At 44.5% G+C, this 15569-nt stretch overlaps 2 protein-coding genes across 2 annotated transcripts; one reads left to right on the forward strand and one right to left on the reverse strand.

Annotated features, from left to right (window-relative positions):
* Window positions 1-763: 763 nt before the first annotated feature.
* Window positions 764-3567, reverse strand: LOC110625443 (galactoside 2-alpha-L-fucosyltransferase). The gene is made up of 2 exons (XM_043961853.1): window positions 3504-3567; window positions 764-2332 (listed from the first exon to the last, which is right to left on the reverse strand). Exons 1-2 carry the CDS (start codon window positions 3565-3567, stop codon window positions 867-869), a joined length of 1530 nt encoding a protein of 509 aa, XP_043817788.1. The 3' UTR covers window positions 764-866.
* Window positions 3568-5094: 1527 nt separating this feature from the next.
* LOC122725123 (triadin-like) lies at window positions 5095-13676 on the forward strand. The gene is made up of 10 exons (XM_043961854.1): window positions 5095-5137; window positions 5878-5885; window positions 6009-6342; window positions 6445-6638; window positions 6772-7300; window positions 10713-10775; window positions 11516-11523; window positions 11647-12339; window positions 12411-12939; window positions 13423-13676. Exons 1-10 carry the CDS (start codon window positions 5095-5097, stop codon window positions 13674-13676), a joined length of 2655 nt encoding a protein of 884 aa, XP_043817789.1.
* The last annotated feature ends 1893 nt before the right edge of the window (window positions 13677-15569 follow it).

The following is a 15569-nucleotide window of genomic DNA, read 5'->3' on the forward strand; positions in this document are numbered from 1 at the left end:
TTGTTAAAAACTTTTATTATTAGAACGTGTTAAAAACAATTTAATTTAAATAATTAAATTTTAGTATAATATACTAAGCTCTAATGATTTAATTTATAAGTTTACTTAATGAATGAATTCAACAATACGAATTAGTAAGTTAACTAATTTGTGAGTCTTAAAGAATTAACTATTAGTAAGTGTAAATTAAAATTATTTATATCTTAAAAGAGCTAGTTTTTAATTTTACCCATATTTTAAAAAAAAATTGATTTACTTCATTTTTTATTTAAATGAGCTCAAAATTTTTAATTTAAATTCAATTCGTCCTAAAATTAATTTTTAATAAATTTATTGATAATTTGATTTAGTCTAAAAATTTAGAACACCAATTTATTGGTTTTGGGATTAAATTGAGTTTAAAACAAAAAATTTAATTAATATATAAAAATTAAACTTGACTAAACTACTTTAACTTTTTTTTTAAATCCTGTTTTTTGTTTTTTTTTTAGTTTTTTAATTAATACTTAATTGTACATCTATATTTATTTTAAAAGTTGAATTTCGTGAAATTGCTTAAGATCCTGGACGAATTTACATCTTTAAACACCAACTTAATAATCCTGTTCGAAGCGAACCATTTTAGAAATAATTTTATTGAAAATAAAAAAAAACATAGTAGAAATTCTTAATAAAATATGAAATTTTAATAATTATATCTGCTAAATCAAATCAAAATTAATTATCTTCAATTTGACTTATTTTCTTATAATCATTCAGCATATATATATATATATTTTGTAACAGTAGAAGTTGCATTTTCCACCAATGTTAGAACAAGCTATTTCCTAAACAATGATCATGACATCTTTAGTACTCAATCACCATTATTCATGATCATTATCAACCAGTTTTAGTCCCCAACTCGCATCTTCACAATTCCTGATATGAGGACCAAGATCAACATTATCAAGTATAATGTTTGCCTTTCTGTCATAGCTTGGAGGATAATGGAAGCAGGGCTCCATGGACATGGCTCGCTGACAAGGCGGATCAGGAATCGTCTGGTTATCAGGTATGAATAGAATCCAGGGCTTCACACCTCCAAGGCCTTGAGCTACATACCCAAATGTAGACCAAGTGCTGGTCACCAACACATCACTCATGCTTAGTATATACATTTCAGCCCATGCCTTCATATTGTGCATATTATTACCAAATTGTTGATACTCTTCATGGCTTGGCTGATATACTCCAATTGCTTCTCCATTCACTGTTGGCTTAATCCAATACATATTTCTCAAGTTTTCGTAGTAGATTGAATGTAAGGACACTACTAGAATAGCTTTTAATGTCTGGTTTTTCAATGGAGAAGCTGAAACTAGATGCTTTTGCTTGTCTAGTTGGGGTAGCAGATTTTCCATTTCTGTGCAAGACAGAATTTGCTTCATAACAAGCTGACTCGGAATCGATTCAGGATGAAATAGTCTTATCTGCAGGCCAATTCTCTCATCTGCTTTCTCTAAGTAAGCCTGGTAGAACCTGGTGATTAGTCCCCATGCTTCATTTGATGGGTGGAAAAGATACCGAACCAAGTGGTGGAAGACAGTCTCTTTATCAGGAAACAATATGCTTAGCTCTTTCCTGAAAGTTGGGATTGAGAAAAGAGAAGGGACAAAATACTGGTCTGATTTCAAAATTAACCAAGGCACACCTTGAAGAAAACCTTGATTTTGATCCTGGTAAAAGAGTTTGTCATGATCCTCATAGTCATAAGCTACATAAAGAAGCAGAAATGCAGGCTTCTGTAGCATGGTTGAACTGCTCATATTGTGATTCTTTAGCAGGTTCCCATAACTATGAATGTTTCTCATTTCAAAGCTATCAAATTGATTCTTAAGGGGAAAATCTGCAGGCAATAGCCATGATGTATTCGGAAATGGCTCGCAGAAAAGATCATCCATGTCAGTTCCATGATGCACAAGTAGGACCCTGTTAGTGAGGAGGGCATATAGAAATGCAGAAGCCAGGCTTACAATCCTGTTACCAAGTCCATTAGAAGGCAACCAGACAATGTAATTGCAGCCTGTAGTTCCATTGGCCTGGCTAGAATTGAGTTCTTTCACAGCTTTAATGTAGGATTTAGTGTAAGGTCCACACTGTTTGTGACGATTTTCGTATTTACGCAGCTTAGAAAGAAGAAAAAGAGAAGGCTTATGAGGTGAAATTTTACGATACATGCTAGATTGGTACCTACTTATGCAAGAACCTTCATCAAATCCTGAAGCCAGAAGTCCACCAAGCAATTTATCAGCAACTGTGCTGGTGGGTTGGAAAGACGAATTCTCAGATCCTGGAAAAAGGGATTGAGAGAAAAACAAGTGTAAAAGAACACGAAATAGAAGATTATGAGATTTTGAAAATGGGGTTTGATGATCTGAGATCCAATAGAATAGGGTTTTTTCCAGGGTTTTGTGTTACAGAATAAGGCTTAAACTTTCTGAGGAGGGGACTCCTCTTTTATACATTGTCTTACTTGCTGGTGACGTGTAAAGGTCTCTCCAGGATTGGGCCACGCGTCTCTGCCATACAGATTCGGGTGTACTAGGGTATCAGCTGCCTGCTACATGCGTAACGGCCTCTGATTCTCCTCATGCGTACGTTCGAGCGGATCTGCCAGGCTGTCTGGTGAGTACTGTTCTGGACCCCGGGCTGGGCCGAGAGTTGGGGCTGGACGCTGGGCCTGAGAGGGGTCTGCTGGTCAGGGATCAGGCTGGACTGAGTAAGGAAGCTTGATCGAGCCCGGCCCGGAAGCTGGAATGAGCCAGGCTTGTTGGGGGGTATCAAGTACGTGGACCTCTGTGTCATGGGCCTTTAGCTGTGGTCAAGCCCCTGTTCTGGGGTGAAGAAATCCAGCGGTCATCAATTGCCCCTTCACCTTCTCGGGAGTTATTGCTCCAACTGCCGAGGGGGTGAATATCAAGAACCATCATGGCCACGCCTGTTCGTGTCCAGGTGTCTTTATAATACTCTTTCATTTTTTTATCTTTGCGCAGTTTCTGAATCCTATATGCTCTTTCCTCTTTCGGACTTTTCTTTATTCTCCGCGTTCTCGGTTATTTTTGCTTTCCTGTCATTGTTATCTGGACATATCTTTTCTTTCCTTTCTCATGAATATCTTTGAAGGATTCTGACAGCATTAATTGAGAATTCGGCTCTACCTTGTCCTGCAAAACATAAACTTTTAGATATATATATTAACCTCACCTCTTTACCATTCCCAGGCACTTTGTTGGAACAGAGAGATTTTCTTGTTTTATCTGTGAAGGATCCATTTGGTGCCTTCTTCAAGCGGGCGAAGGCGAGCTTGATATTACATTGTTGTGTTGCCCCAGGAATTTGTTTTAATCTTACTTTTATCATCTCGACGGAAAATTGTGCCAACTTATCTCTGTTTTGGGACTCTTTCGTAGTACCTGAGACGAAGATGAGTCAATTCAAAATTTCAGAGGAGTGGATGTTACCTCTAAGGAGTTTGAATGTTGCTTTGGGGATCCGTCTGGTAGGGCGGTCGATGGGTGGGACCATTCGGCGAGTTGCTGAAATTATTTTGCCCAGATCTTCTGGCCGACCTCCCCCGTTGCTGCCTTCTTTGGATATAAATGGAAGGGGCTCAAGTGCTCGGCTTGTTGTTTTCCTTGATGTGAAGCACCAGTATTATTAGTCTCTTTGATGTGAAGTACCAGTATTATGCGAGACTGAGACCTGCTACACTCAGTCAAGCTTCTGCTGGTACCTTCACACGTTAGCCCAGCGATCCTCCTGAGGTCGTAATCTGAAGCCCGTGTTTTTTTATGCGTGATATTCACACAGCATATGACAGGCGAGTTTGTCACGCGTATCACACTTGGGCAACCGAATGCCGACCTACAGAGGATCCATAGGAAACGCTTATGAGGATTAACTTCTTGGCTTTCTGCAGCTCTTTCTGCCAAACTCACATATCGAGCTGCGAGAGTTTCTCCGAACCGAAGACCGAAGTAGTAGGATAGGTGATAACGATGTAATTGTTGATGATGATGTATATGGTTATGTAAATCCTTTAAGGATAGTCTTTCGTCCCGTAGTGTAGGCCTTTGTAACGTGCTGTAATGTGCCTTTCTTTTAATGAAGTTCTCGTTTTCGTTCATACTTGAGTTGTTCTTTCTCTACCATGGATGGAGTACTGAAACTGCTTTTCTTCGCAGCTTTAACTGAAATTTGTTTTTTCCGAGCTGAACTAACTGTACTCGTGAGCCGGACTTCGGATCCATTTAGCCAACTGGGCTTTCATATTTCCAAACTGGGTTGTCTGACCGATCTATGAGCTCGGTCTCTACTTAGATGAATTGAGCTTTGAGTTTCCTTCATCCGGGCTCTCAGGTGCGTTGTCCGAGCTAGACTAGCCGACCTGAGAGCTCTGTCTTTCGCTTAGTGAAATGAGCTCTGGGTTAGCTGGCCGGGCTCTCAGGTCATGGTGTCCGAGCTGGACTATTCCGACCTATGAGCTCGGCTTCTGATAAGTTGAACTCTAAGCACTCAGCTCAGTATAGATCCGAGGTACCCTTGTTTTAACAAGTCAAATCTTATATATTCTATGTGATGAGTAGGTCTAACCTTTATCATGCTTTCATCTGCTTGCATCTTTGAGTTTTTCTTTCCATTTCCTTGATACTTGCCATGGATGTGGTGAAGTGATGAATCTTGTGGGTTACGTTGTCTTGGCTGGAGATCAGGTCTGAACAAGTTGGGCTTGCCTGGGCCTTTAAGTGATGGGCTATCATTGTGGACCTGGCCCTTGATAGATGTAGACAAGCCCAGCGATCATCCTTTTGCCCCTTTACCTTCTCTCCGGTTATTACTTAACCGTTGAGAGGGTAAACTTCGAGAGCAATTAATGATCGCGCCGCTCCAAGACAAAACTGTTCAGATCAACGTTCCGTCTCATCATTGCCTTTCATTTCGAATTCCTTCTGTCTTCCGAAGAAATTAGCTCTCTTCTGCTCTCTGTCTTCCTGCGACTCCCTTTGCGTTTTTCACCTTATTGTGTGCTCAGGTACGCTCCCTTGTTCTTCAATGGCAAGTTCAAAGCTTCCTGATGTTGTTAACCTTGAGTCGCGTATTACGTCTTCCAATATAACTGATTACATCTCCCGGAGGCTTCTAGATACTCCGTTGTATTTTATTCGAGCACCTCGTCCAAATGAGAGGATAGTTCTTCCCTACCCTCCCCCTCCTGGTTTAGTGGATCCCCAAGAGGGTCGTAGCATAGTGTTTTTCCTAAAGCAGAGAGAATTTGGTCTACCGTTTCCTTTTTCCCCTTTCTTTGTTGAGGTCTTTGAATACTTTGGGGTAACTCCTCGAATGTTATCCCCAAATTCCATTTTATTCATGTCCTGTTTCGAGTCTATCTGTCTGTGTTGGGGTTTCACACCTACGGCCTGTCTGTTTGTTACTTTTTTCCGCCTGGTTAGGGCGAAGCAGAACTTCTATTATCTTTCCCCCCGCAATGGGCTATCTCTTCTTACGGGCTACAAGGATTCTATAAAGGGGTGGATAGAGAATTTCCTTGTGGCGGAGTTGAAACTAGGGTCCTGCCGATCATGGGATGTGGACCTAAGTTGGGGGGAGATCTTTCCGGGCTGTAATGATCTGCCCGAATTGAGTCTTATTGAGCAGGTTGGGCTGCTTCGACTGACTTCCAATGAGAGGAAGTATGATGTCGAGAAGTGTATGTTTGCGGCCAACCTTAGGGATATCCAGGACACGGGTATAGTGCTTTGTCCGGCTATTCTGTTTCTTCGTTGTTAAGAATATCAGGTAATATGCTGATTCTGTATAACTTCTTATTTTTTGCAGCTTCTGAGGTTAAAATGGACGGCATCAAATTCCCCAAGAACCTTGACCTGTCTCGGGAGAACATGCACGCAATTTTTGACGCCTTCGGGGATGGGCGTTCTGTAACTGAGATTGCTATAGAGCTAGCTCAGGTCGCTTCCTCCGAGAAGGTCAGCCGGCCTTCTGGTAAAGCTTCTTCTCGAGCTTCCAAGCCGAGCTCTCACAGCACTAAATCAGCTCAGCCATCTAGCCGTGGTGGGTTGAGCTCAAAGTCTACTGAACAAGTGGGACAGGGTGCTGCCCATTCTACTGAGGAGGTGTCAAGGGGAAAGTTTAAGTCCCCTGCTGAAGACAAGGAGACCTCTGGGAGGGGGATGGAGATCATCCTCCTAGGGGATCAAAGTCCAGAGGTTTCTGGTGAAAGTGCCCCTGTCCCTGTGAGGACTGAACCTGAGGGTTCTGAGGGCATTCCAGCAAAGATCGGAGGCAAGCGCCCAGCCTCTTCTGGAAAATCTGCCTCTTCTCCTGTCCGGAAGAAGTCCAGGGTTGCAACAGGATCTTCTCCAGCTCTTCCTCCCATTGGGAAAGGGAAAGGTGTTGCTGCTGACCCGTCATTGCCTTCTCCTGGCAATTCTCTAAAGACGTCGGGTATTACATCCGAGTCTCCGGCCAGTGCTGTTGCCGACCTTCTTAGGGAGCAAATGTTTGGTGGAGCCACAGAGGCCTCGGATCCACGCCTTCTTGCTCTGACCGGCCTTTTAGCCAGCTTTACCAAGGAGCAAGCATCCTTCCAGTCTCGCTCTCGTGAGGAGCTCGGATCGTCCATTAGGGAGATGCTTCTAATGGTAAGTCATTTTTCCCCCTCGTTTCAGTTTGCTTTGTTTCTTTTTCTTGATGGTTGCGTTTTCATGTTAGGTGACGGGCCTCTTTATGGAGGTGGATGTCCGTGATAGCTCCCTCCGAGAGTCCGTAGATCGCCGAATTGAAGAGGCACGTCTGGAGGAGAATATATCTGCCACCAGTGATGCGAGGGGCAATTTGGTAGCTGCTCGGGAGCAGATCCAGTCCCTCCAGGTGGAATTGCATTCTGCGTTGGAGGCCCTCAGAAAGGCTGAAGAGAAAACAGCCGAGACAGCAAAGCACACCTCGTCCTTAGAAGATGAGTTGTCTCGGACTCGCAATGTTCTCCAGGAGGCTGATGAGAGGGCAGCTACCTTGGAGGTTCGCTGTAGAGGAGTGCTAGAGCAGCTGTCCTCTATGACAGAGGCTCTCAAGGAGAGAGATGAGGCCGTTAGCCAGAAAGCTGAAGTCCAGCGCCAATTTGATGCCTTAAAGGCTGATCTTGAAGGACTTCAGACTCATCTGGAGGAAGTAAAGGCTCAGAGAGAGACGGCTTTAGCTCGGGTGCAGGTCCTTGAGCAGGAGTTGAGCACAAGCTCTGACCGTATCAGAGACTTGACTTCCTCGGCTGAAGAGTTCGACCTTCGCCAACAACAGCTGAAAAATGAAGTCAGAGTTTTGGAACGTAAATGTTTAGCCCTGCTTGAGGTGGTAAAGTATGCCGAAGGGAAGGCTCAGCTGAAGAGCGATCAGTACATAGCGGAGTATCAGGAGTCTGATGAGCTAAAGGGTAAAATTGAGCAGGCCTGTGAAGCTCATCTTCAGGACTACAAAGATTCTTCTGAGTTTGAGGAATTTGTAGCCGAGGCTTGTGAAGAACATCTTGATGAGTATAAAGCTTCTAGTGAAATGAAACAGGCTATCTTTGATAAGGCCTACCGCATGTATGTAACTGGCTACAATCGCGGTTTAAGAGAAGCTAGACAGGCTCCTGATATTCCTTTGGCCAAGCTTCGTAGGCGCGAAGTGGACTCAGATGGCGAGTCAGTGCTATACGGGGAGGATGATTTCCCTTTGCCCCGAGGAGATTGCCGGAGGGACCGAGATCGGCCAGCTGAGTCTTCTTCAGAGGGATCCGAGCTAGGGTCGGAGGAGGACGACCCTGATTCTGTGAAAGAAAGCCTTCACCCTGGGTCAGATGTTGCCCCTGCCATTGAGAGCTCTGGTCCAAAGGACACCGAGCTTCCTTCAGGGGTGGCTGTAAATAGAAATAGTGAGGGTGTTCTTATAGATGTAAGTCCTTTAAGGACTATTCATCCTCCTTCCTCACCGGAGAAATAAATTGTAATAGTTATTAATGGAATATTAGTTTCTGATGATCTGAGATCCAATAGAATAGGGTTTTTCAAGGGTTTTGTGTTACAGAATAAGGCTTAAAACTTTCTGAGGAGGGGACTCCTCTTTTATACATTGTCTTGCTTGCTGGTGACGTGTAAAGGTCTCTCCAGGATTGGGCCACGCGTCTCTGCCATACAGATTCGGGTGTACTAGGGTATCAGCTGCCTGCTACATGCGCAACGGCCTCTGATTCTCCTCATGCGTACGTTCGAGCGGATCTGCCAGGCTGTCTGGTGAGTACTGTTCTGGACCCCGGGCTGGGCCGAGAGTTGGGCTGGACGCTGGGCCTGAGAGGGATCTGCTGGTCAGGGATCAGGCTGGACTGAGTAAGGAAGCTTGATCGAGCCCGGCCCGGAAGCTGGAGAGCCAGGCTTGTTGGGGGTATCAAGTACGTGGGCCTCTGTGTCATGGGCCTTTGGCTGTGGTCAAGCCCCTGTTCTGGGGTGAAGAAATCCAGCGGTCATCAATTGCCCCTTCACCTTCTCGGGAGTTATTGCTCCAACTGCCGAGGGGGTGAATATCAAGAACCATCATGGCCACGCCTGTTCGTGTCCAGGTGTCTTTATAATACTCTTTCATTTTTTTGTCTTTGCGCAGTTTCTGAATCTTATCTGCTCTTTCCTCTTTCGGACTTTTCTTTATTCTCCGCGTTCTCGATTATTTTTGCTTTCCTGTCATTGTTATCTGGACATGTCTTTTCTTTCCTTTCTCATGAACATCTTTTAAGGATTCTGACAGCATTAATTGAGAATTCGGCTCTGTCTTGTCCTGCAAAACATAAACTTTTGGATATATATATTAACCTCACCTCTTTACCATTCCCAGGCACTTTGTTGGAACAGAGAGATTTTCTTGTTTTATCTGTGAAGGATCCATTTGGTGCCTTCTTCAAGCGGGCGAAGGCGAGCTTGATATTACATTGCTGTGTTGCCCCAGGAATTTGTTTTAATCTTACTTTTATCATCTCGACGGCAAATTGTGCTAACTTATCTCTCTTTTGGGACCCTTTCGTAGTACCTGAGATGAAGATGAGTCAGTTTAAAATTTCAGAGGAATGGATGTTACCTCTAAGGAGTTTGAATATTGCTTTGGGGATCCGTCTGGTAGGGCGGTCGATGGGTGGGACCATTCGGCAAGTTGCTGAAATTATTTTGCCCAAATCTTCTGGCCGACCTCCCCCGTTGCTGCCTTCTTTGGATATAAATGGAAAGAGCTCAAGTGCTCGGCTTGTTATTTTCTTTGATGTGAAGCACCAGTATTATTAGTCTCTTTGATGTGAAGTACCAGTATTATGCGAGACTGAGACCTGCTACACTCAGTCAAGCTTCTGCTGGTACCTTCACACGTTAGCCCAACGATCCTCCTGAGGTCGTAATCTGAAGCCCGTGTTTTTTTATGCGTGATATACACACAGCATATGACATGTGAGTTTGTCACGCGTATCACCCTTGGGCAACCGAATGCCGGCCTACAGAGGATCCATGGGAAACGCTTATGAGGATTAACTTCTTGGCTTTCTGCAGCTCTTTCTGCCAAACTCACATATCAAGCTGCGAGAGTTTCTCCGAACCGAAGACCGAAGTAGTAGGATAGGTGATAACGATGTATATGGTTATGTAAATCCTTTAAGGATAGTCTTTCGTCCCGTAGTGTAGGCCTTTGTAACGTGCTGTAATGTGCTTTTCTTTTAATGAAGTTCTCGTTTTCGTTCATACTTGAGTTGTTCCTTCTCTACCATAGATGGAGTGCTGAAACTGCTTTTCTTCGTAGCTTTAACTGAAATTTGTTTTTTCCGAGCTGAACTAACTGTATTCGTGAGCCGGACTTCGGATTCATTTAGCCAACTGGGCTTTCATATTTCCAAACTGGGTTGTCTGACCGATCTATGAGCTCGGTCTCTACTTAGATGAATTGAGCTTTGAGTCTCCTTCATTCGGGCTCTCAGGTGCGTTGTCCGAGCTAGACTAGCCGACCTGAGAGCTCTGTCTTTCGCTTAGTGAAATGAGCTCTAGGTTAGCTGGCCGGGCTCTCAGGTCATGCTGTCCGAGCTGGACTATTCCGACCTATGAGCTCGGCTTCTGATAAGTTGAACTCTAAGCACTCAGCTCAGTATAGATCCGAGGTACCCTTGTTTTAACAAGTCAAATCTTATATATTCTATGTGATGAGTAGGTCTAACCTTTATCATGCTTTCATCTGCTTGATTCTTTGAGTTTTTCTTTCCATTTCCTTGATGCTTGCCATCGATGTGGTGAAGTGATGAATCTTGTGGGTTACGTTGTCTTGGCTGGAGATCAGGTCTGAACAAGTTGGGCTTGCCTGGGCCTTTAAGTGATGGGCTATCATTGTGGACCTGGCCCTTGATAGATGTAGACAAGCCCAGTGGTCATCCATTTGCCCCTTTACCTTCTCTCCGGTTATTACTTAACCGTTGAGAGGGTAAACTTCGAGAGCAATTAATGATCGCGCCGCTCCAAGACAAAACTGTTCAGATCAACGTTCCGTCTCATCATTGCCTTTCATTTCGAATTCCTTCTGTCTTCCGAAGAAATTAGCTCTCTTCTGCTCTCTGTCTTCCTGCGACTCCCTTTGCGTTTTTCACCTTATTGTGTGCTCAGGTACGCTCCCTTGTTCTTCAATGGCAAGTTCAAAGCTTCCTGATGTTGTTAACCTTGAGTCACGTATTACGTCTTCCAATATAACTGATTACATCTCCCGGAGGCTTCTAGATACTCCGTTGTATTTTATTCGAGCACCTCGTCCAAATGAGAGGATAGTTCTTCCCTACCCTCCCCCTCCCGGTTTAGTGGATCCCCAAGAGGGTCGTAGCATAGTGTTTTTCCTAAAGCAGAGAGAATTTGGTCTACCGTTTCCTTTCTCCCCTTTCTTTGTTGAGGTTTTTGAATACTTTGGGGTAACTCCTCGAATGTTATCCCCAAACTCCATTTTATTCATGTCCTGTTTCGAGTCTATCTGTCTGTGTTGGGGTTTCACACCTACGGCCTGTCTGTTTGTTACTTTTTTCCGCCTGGTTAGGGCGAAGCAGAGCTTCTATTATTTTTCCCCCCGCAATGGGCTATCTCTTCTTACGGGCTACAAGGATTCTATAAAGGGGTGGATAGAGAATTTCCTTGTGGCGGAGCTGAAACTAGGGTCCTACCGATCATGGGATGTGGACCTAAGTTGGGGGGAGATCTTTCCGGGCTGTAATGATCTGCCCGAATTGAGTCTTGTTGAGCAGGTTGGGTTGCTTCGACTGACTTCCGTTGAGAGGAAGTATGATGTCGAGAAGTGTATGTTTGCGGCCAATCTTAGGGATATCCAGGACACGGGTATAGTGCTTTGTCCGGCTATTCTGTTTCTTCGTTGTTAAGAATATCAAGTAATATGCTGATTCTGTATAACTTCTTATTTTTTGCAGCTTCTGAGGTTAAAATGGACGGCATCAAATTCCCCAAGAACCTTGACCTGTCTCGGGAGAACATGCACGCAATTTTTGACGCCTTCGGGGATGGGCGTTCTGTAACTGAGATTGCTATAGAGCTAGCTCAGGTCGCTTCCTCCGAGAAGGTCAGCCGGCCTTCTGGTAAAGCTTCTTCTCGAGCTTCCAAGCCGAGCTCTCACAGCGCTAAATCAGCTCAGCCATCTAGCCGTGGTGGGTTGAGCTCAAAGTCTACTGAACAAGTGGGACAGGGTGCTGCCCATTCTACTGAGGAGGTGTCAAGGGGAAAGTTTAAGTCCCCTGCTGAAGACAAGGAGACCTCTGGGACGGGGATGGAGATCATCCTCCTAGGGGATCAAAGTCCAGAGGTTTCTGGTGAAAGTGCCCCTGCCCCTGTGAGGACTGAACCTGAGGGTTCTGAGGGCATTCCAGCAAAGATCGGAGGCAAGCGCCTAGCCTCTTCTGGAAAATCTGCCTCTTCTCCTGTCCGGAAGAAGTCCAGGGTTGCAATAGGATCTTCTCCAGCTCTTCCTCCCATTGGGAAAGGGAAAGGTGTTGCTGCTGGCCCGTCATTGCCGTCTCCTGGCAATTCTCTAAAGACGTCGGGTATTACATCCGAGTCTCCGGCCAGTGCTGTTGCCGACCTTCTCAGGGAGCAAATGTTTGGTGGAGCCACAGAGGCCTCGGATCCACGCCTTCTTGCTCTGACCGGCCTTTTAGCCAGCTTTACCAAGGAGCAAGCATCCTTCCAGTCGCGCTCTCGTGAGGAGCTCGGATCGTCCATTAGGGAGATGCTTCTAATGGTAAGTCATTTTTTCCCCCTCCTTTCAGTTTGCTTTGTTTCTTTTTCTTGATGGTTGCGTTTTCATGTTAGGTGACGGGCCTCTTTATGGAGGTGGATGTCCGTGATCGCTCCCTCCGAGAGTCCGTAGATCGCCGAATTGAAGAGGCACGTCTGGAGGAGAATATATCTGCCACCAGTGATGCGAGGGGCAATTTGGTAGCTGCTCGGGAGCAGATCCAGTCCCTCCAGGTGGAATTGCATTCTGCGTTGGAGGCCCTCAGAAAGGCTGAAGAGAAAACAGCCGAGACAGCAAAGCATACCTCGTCCTTAGAAGATGAGTTGTCTCGGACTCGCAATGTTCTCCAGGAGGCTGATGAGAGGGCAGCTACCTTGGAGGTTCGCTGTAGAGGAGTGCTAGAGCAGCTGTCCTCTATGACAGAGGCTCTCAAAGAGAGAGATGAGGCCGTTAGCCAGAAAGCTGAAGTCCAGCGCCAATTTGATGCCTTAAAGGCTGATCTCGAAGGACTTCAGACTCATCTGGAGGAAGTAAAGGCTCAGAGAGAGACGGCTTTAGCTCAGGTGCAGGTCCTTGAGCAGGAGTTGAGCACAAGCTCTGACCGTATCAGAGACTTGACTTCCTCGGCTGAAGAGTTCGACCTTCGCCAACAACAGCTGAAAAATGAAGTCAGATTTTTGGAACGTAAATGTTTAGCCCTGCTTGAGGTGGTAAAGTATGCCGAAGGGAAGGCTCAGCTGAAGCGCGATCAGTACATAGCGGAGTATCAGGAGTCTGATGAGCTAAAGGGTAAAATTGAGCAGGCCTGTGAAGCTCATCTTCAGGACTACAAAGATTCTTCTGAGTTTGAGGAATTTGTAGCCGAGGCTTGTGAAGAACATCTTGATGAGTATAAAGCTTCTAGTGAAATGAAACAGGCTATCTTTGATAAGGCCTACCGCATGTATGTAACTGGCTACAATCGCGGTTTAAGAGAAGCTAGACAGGCTCCTGATATTCCTTTGGCCAAGCTTCGTAGGCGCGAAGTGGACTCAGATGGCGAGTCAGTGCTATACGGGGAGGATGATTTCCCTTTGCCCCGAGGAGATTGCCGGAGGGACCGAGATCGGCCAGTTGAGTCTTCTTCAGAGGGATCCGAGCTAGGGTCGGAGGAAGACGACCCTGATTCTGTGAAAGAAAGCCGTCACCCTGGGTCAGATGTTGCCCCTGCCATTGAGAGCTCTGGTCCAAAGGACACCGAGCTTCCTTCAGGGGTGGCTGTAAATAGAAATAGTGAGGGTGTTCTTATAGATGTAAGCCCTTTAAGGACTATTCATCCTCCTTCCTCACCGGAGAAATAAATTGTAATAGTTATTAATGGAATATTAGTTTCCTTTTTGTTTTTCATATTCTTTGACATTTATCTTTACTCTTCGTATGTGTAATGTAGACTTCATATGTTTATTCAGAAGCTCTAAATTAATCTTAAGTTGTGAGTTCAGCTCTTAGCTGTCGTCTGAGAGATCAAATCTCGTACCCATTTGATGGCAACTGTCATGCTAGTTTTTGACTTCTAGTCCTTCTTTCTTCGTTGTGACTTTGTATATTTATTTTAAATAAACTGATTTAGGCTTTTGATTATAGCCTTAGTATCCTCCTAAGGATTTAGGAGTTCTTCTATGGAGGGAGTTCTGCCTTTGTTTTTGGCTTTCGTATCTTGATCTTTTGAAGAAATGAATCTATCCGAGCTAGGAGCTCGGTCTTGGGCTTATCGGTCCGAGCTGGGAGCTCGGTTTTGGGCTTTTAAGGATATCGATGCGAGTTTGGGAGCTCGACCTTTTCTTTTGTACCTTGAGTCTTTGAGATAAGTTTATCCGAGCTGGGAGCTCGTCCTTGGCACGTCTTTAGCTTTTAGGTCGGAACCTTGAATTTTCTTAGCAGCTCCGGGCCTCTCTGTTTTTGTGAGGTCGGAAATATGTTATCGTAAATTGTTCCTGTATGGGAAAATTTTTATTTTTGGGAGGCTCTTAAGTCCTTCGCCAACTATTTTTGTTTTCAGGAGATCTTGCGAAATCCTGGTTGTGCTGGGGTGACCTCGGGGTCCCACCGACTGTTCTTTATTTTGTTTTCCTGGGAGTTCTAAAGGATCCCTAATGTAACGACCCGGAAAACCGACCCGTTACCGGCACTAGGGTCCAGATCGGCTTAAGGCCGCCGGGACCCGTAGCAAGCCTACATACATCCTGAATACCTGTTTAATCCCATACATGATCAACAAACATACGTAAGAATTTAAAACTTTTCTTTTCCTTCATACACCAAACTCAACCTGTGCATGCACTGAATTCATCATATACATAAACATTAATCCCTCTGTGGGATTTCATCAAAGCCTCTATGGCAATATAAAATCTGTGTTGAGTTGGTTCACATATACATCATAAAATAGGATCATGTACATACCAAGGGATTAACATATACTATGGTCAAGCACATCTCTATCCTCAATAACATAGTTACATAACATAACTGTTCAAACTTTACATTACATTCTTATCATATGTCATGTCCACATACTCTAGCTATTACATACATATGACTTGACTTCACTCTAGCCGACTTCTTGATCTCTCCTGTACCTGCAACTTTGGGGATAAGGGGAGTGGGGTGAGCTAAAAGCCCAGTGAGCAGAAACTAAAAACATTTGTTTTAATTCCTCCATTTTTAGGTACATTATTATTCATTTTTATTTTTATTATCAAATAACTTTTATTTTCTTTCTTCTTCTTATTCATGCTTTCATGTATGCGTCATAACACAAACATTTCACAACAAGGATGAACTTGTCACCATTTAGCCCCTATCTTTCTTACTTATACATGCCGGGGGCGTAGAGCCGTAGCAGGCACACCCGGACTTCCATCATCAATCATAGTGCCAGGGGCGTAGAGCCGTAGCAGGCACACCTGGACTCACATAGGCTATCATGTCATACGAGGGCTAATGGATCATTCAATGTTCATCCACATCAACAACAAATTATGCAATGCAACATATTCGTGCATTCTAATGCAAACAACCTAATATTGCATGGCATAATGATGCATGGGCAATGCTTTATGATTCATTCATTTATTCATTTATTTAAAAATTAAGGGGTGTTCCACTCACCTGGTAACTGAAGCTTTGACAACGAACTCTGAACAACTATCTCACAACCGGGGGTCTCGGTTCCTCGGGTCCGAACCTACACA

This window comes from Manihot esculenta, chromosome 11 (assembly GCF_001659605.2).
Source record: "Manihot esculenta cultivar AM560-2 chromosome 11, M.esculenta_v8, whole genome shotgun sequence".
In the NCBI taxonomy this organism is placed as follows: Eukaryota; Viridiplantae; Streptophyta; class Magnoliopsida; order Malpighiales; family Euphorbiaceae; genus Manihot; species Manihot esculenta.

What these genes read in the sequence shown, in the direction of transcription:
- LOC110625443 (XM_043961853.1), bottom strand. Translation starts at nt 3,567, where the DNA reads ATGGTCCCACCCATCGACCGCCCTACCAGACGGATCCCCAAAGCAACA. An exon ending in AACATTCAAACTCCTTAGAG is followed by an intron (nt 2,333 to 3,503) that starts GTAACATCCACT and finishes CCCTTTTTCCAG; the next exon opens with GATCTGAGAATTCGTCTTTC.
- LOC122725123 (XM_043961854.1), top strand. Translation starts at nt 5,095, where the DNA reads ATGGCAAGTTCAAAGCTTCCTGATGTTGTTAACCTTGAGTCGC. An exon ending in CATTCCAGCAAAGATCGGAG is followed by an intron (nt 6,343 to 6,444) that starts GCAAGCGCCCAG and finishes CCATTGGGAAAG; the next exon opens with GGAAAGGTGTTGCTGCTGAC. An exon ending in TTAGGGAGATGCTTCTAATG is followed by an intron (nt 12,340 to 12,410) that starts GTAAGTCATTTT and finishes TTTTCATGTTAG; the next exon opens with GTGACGGGCCTCTTTATGGA.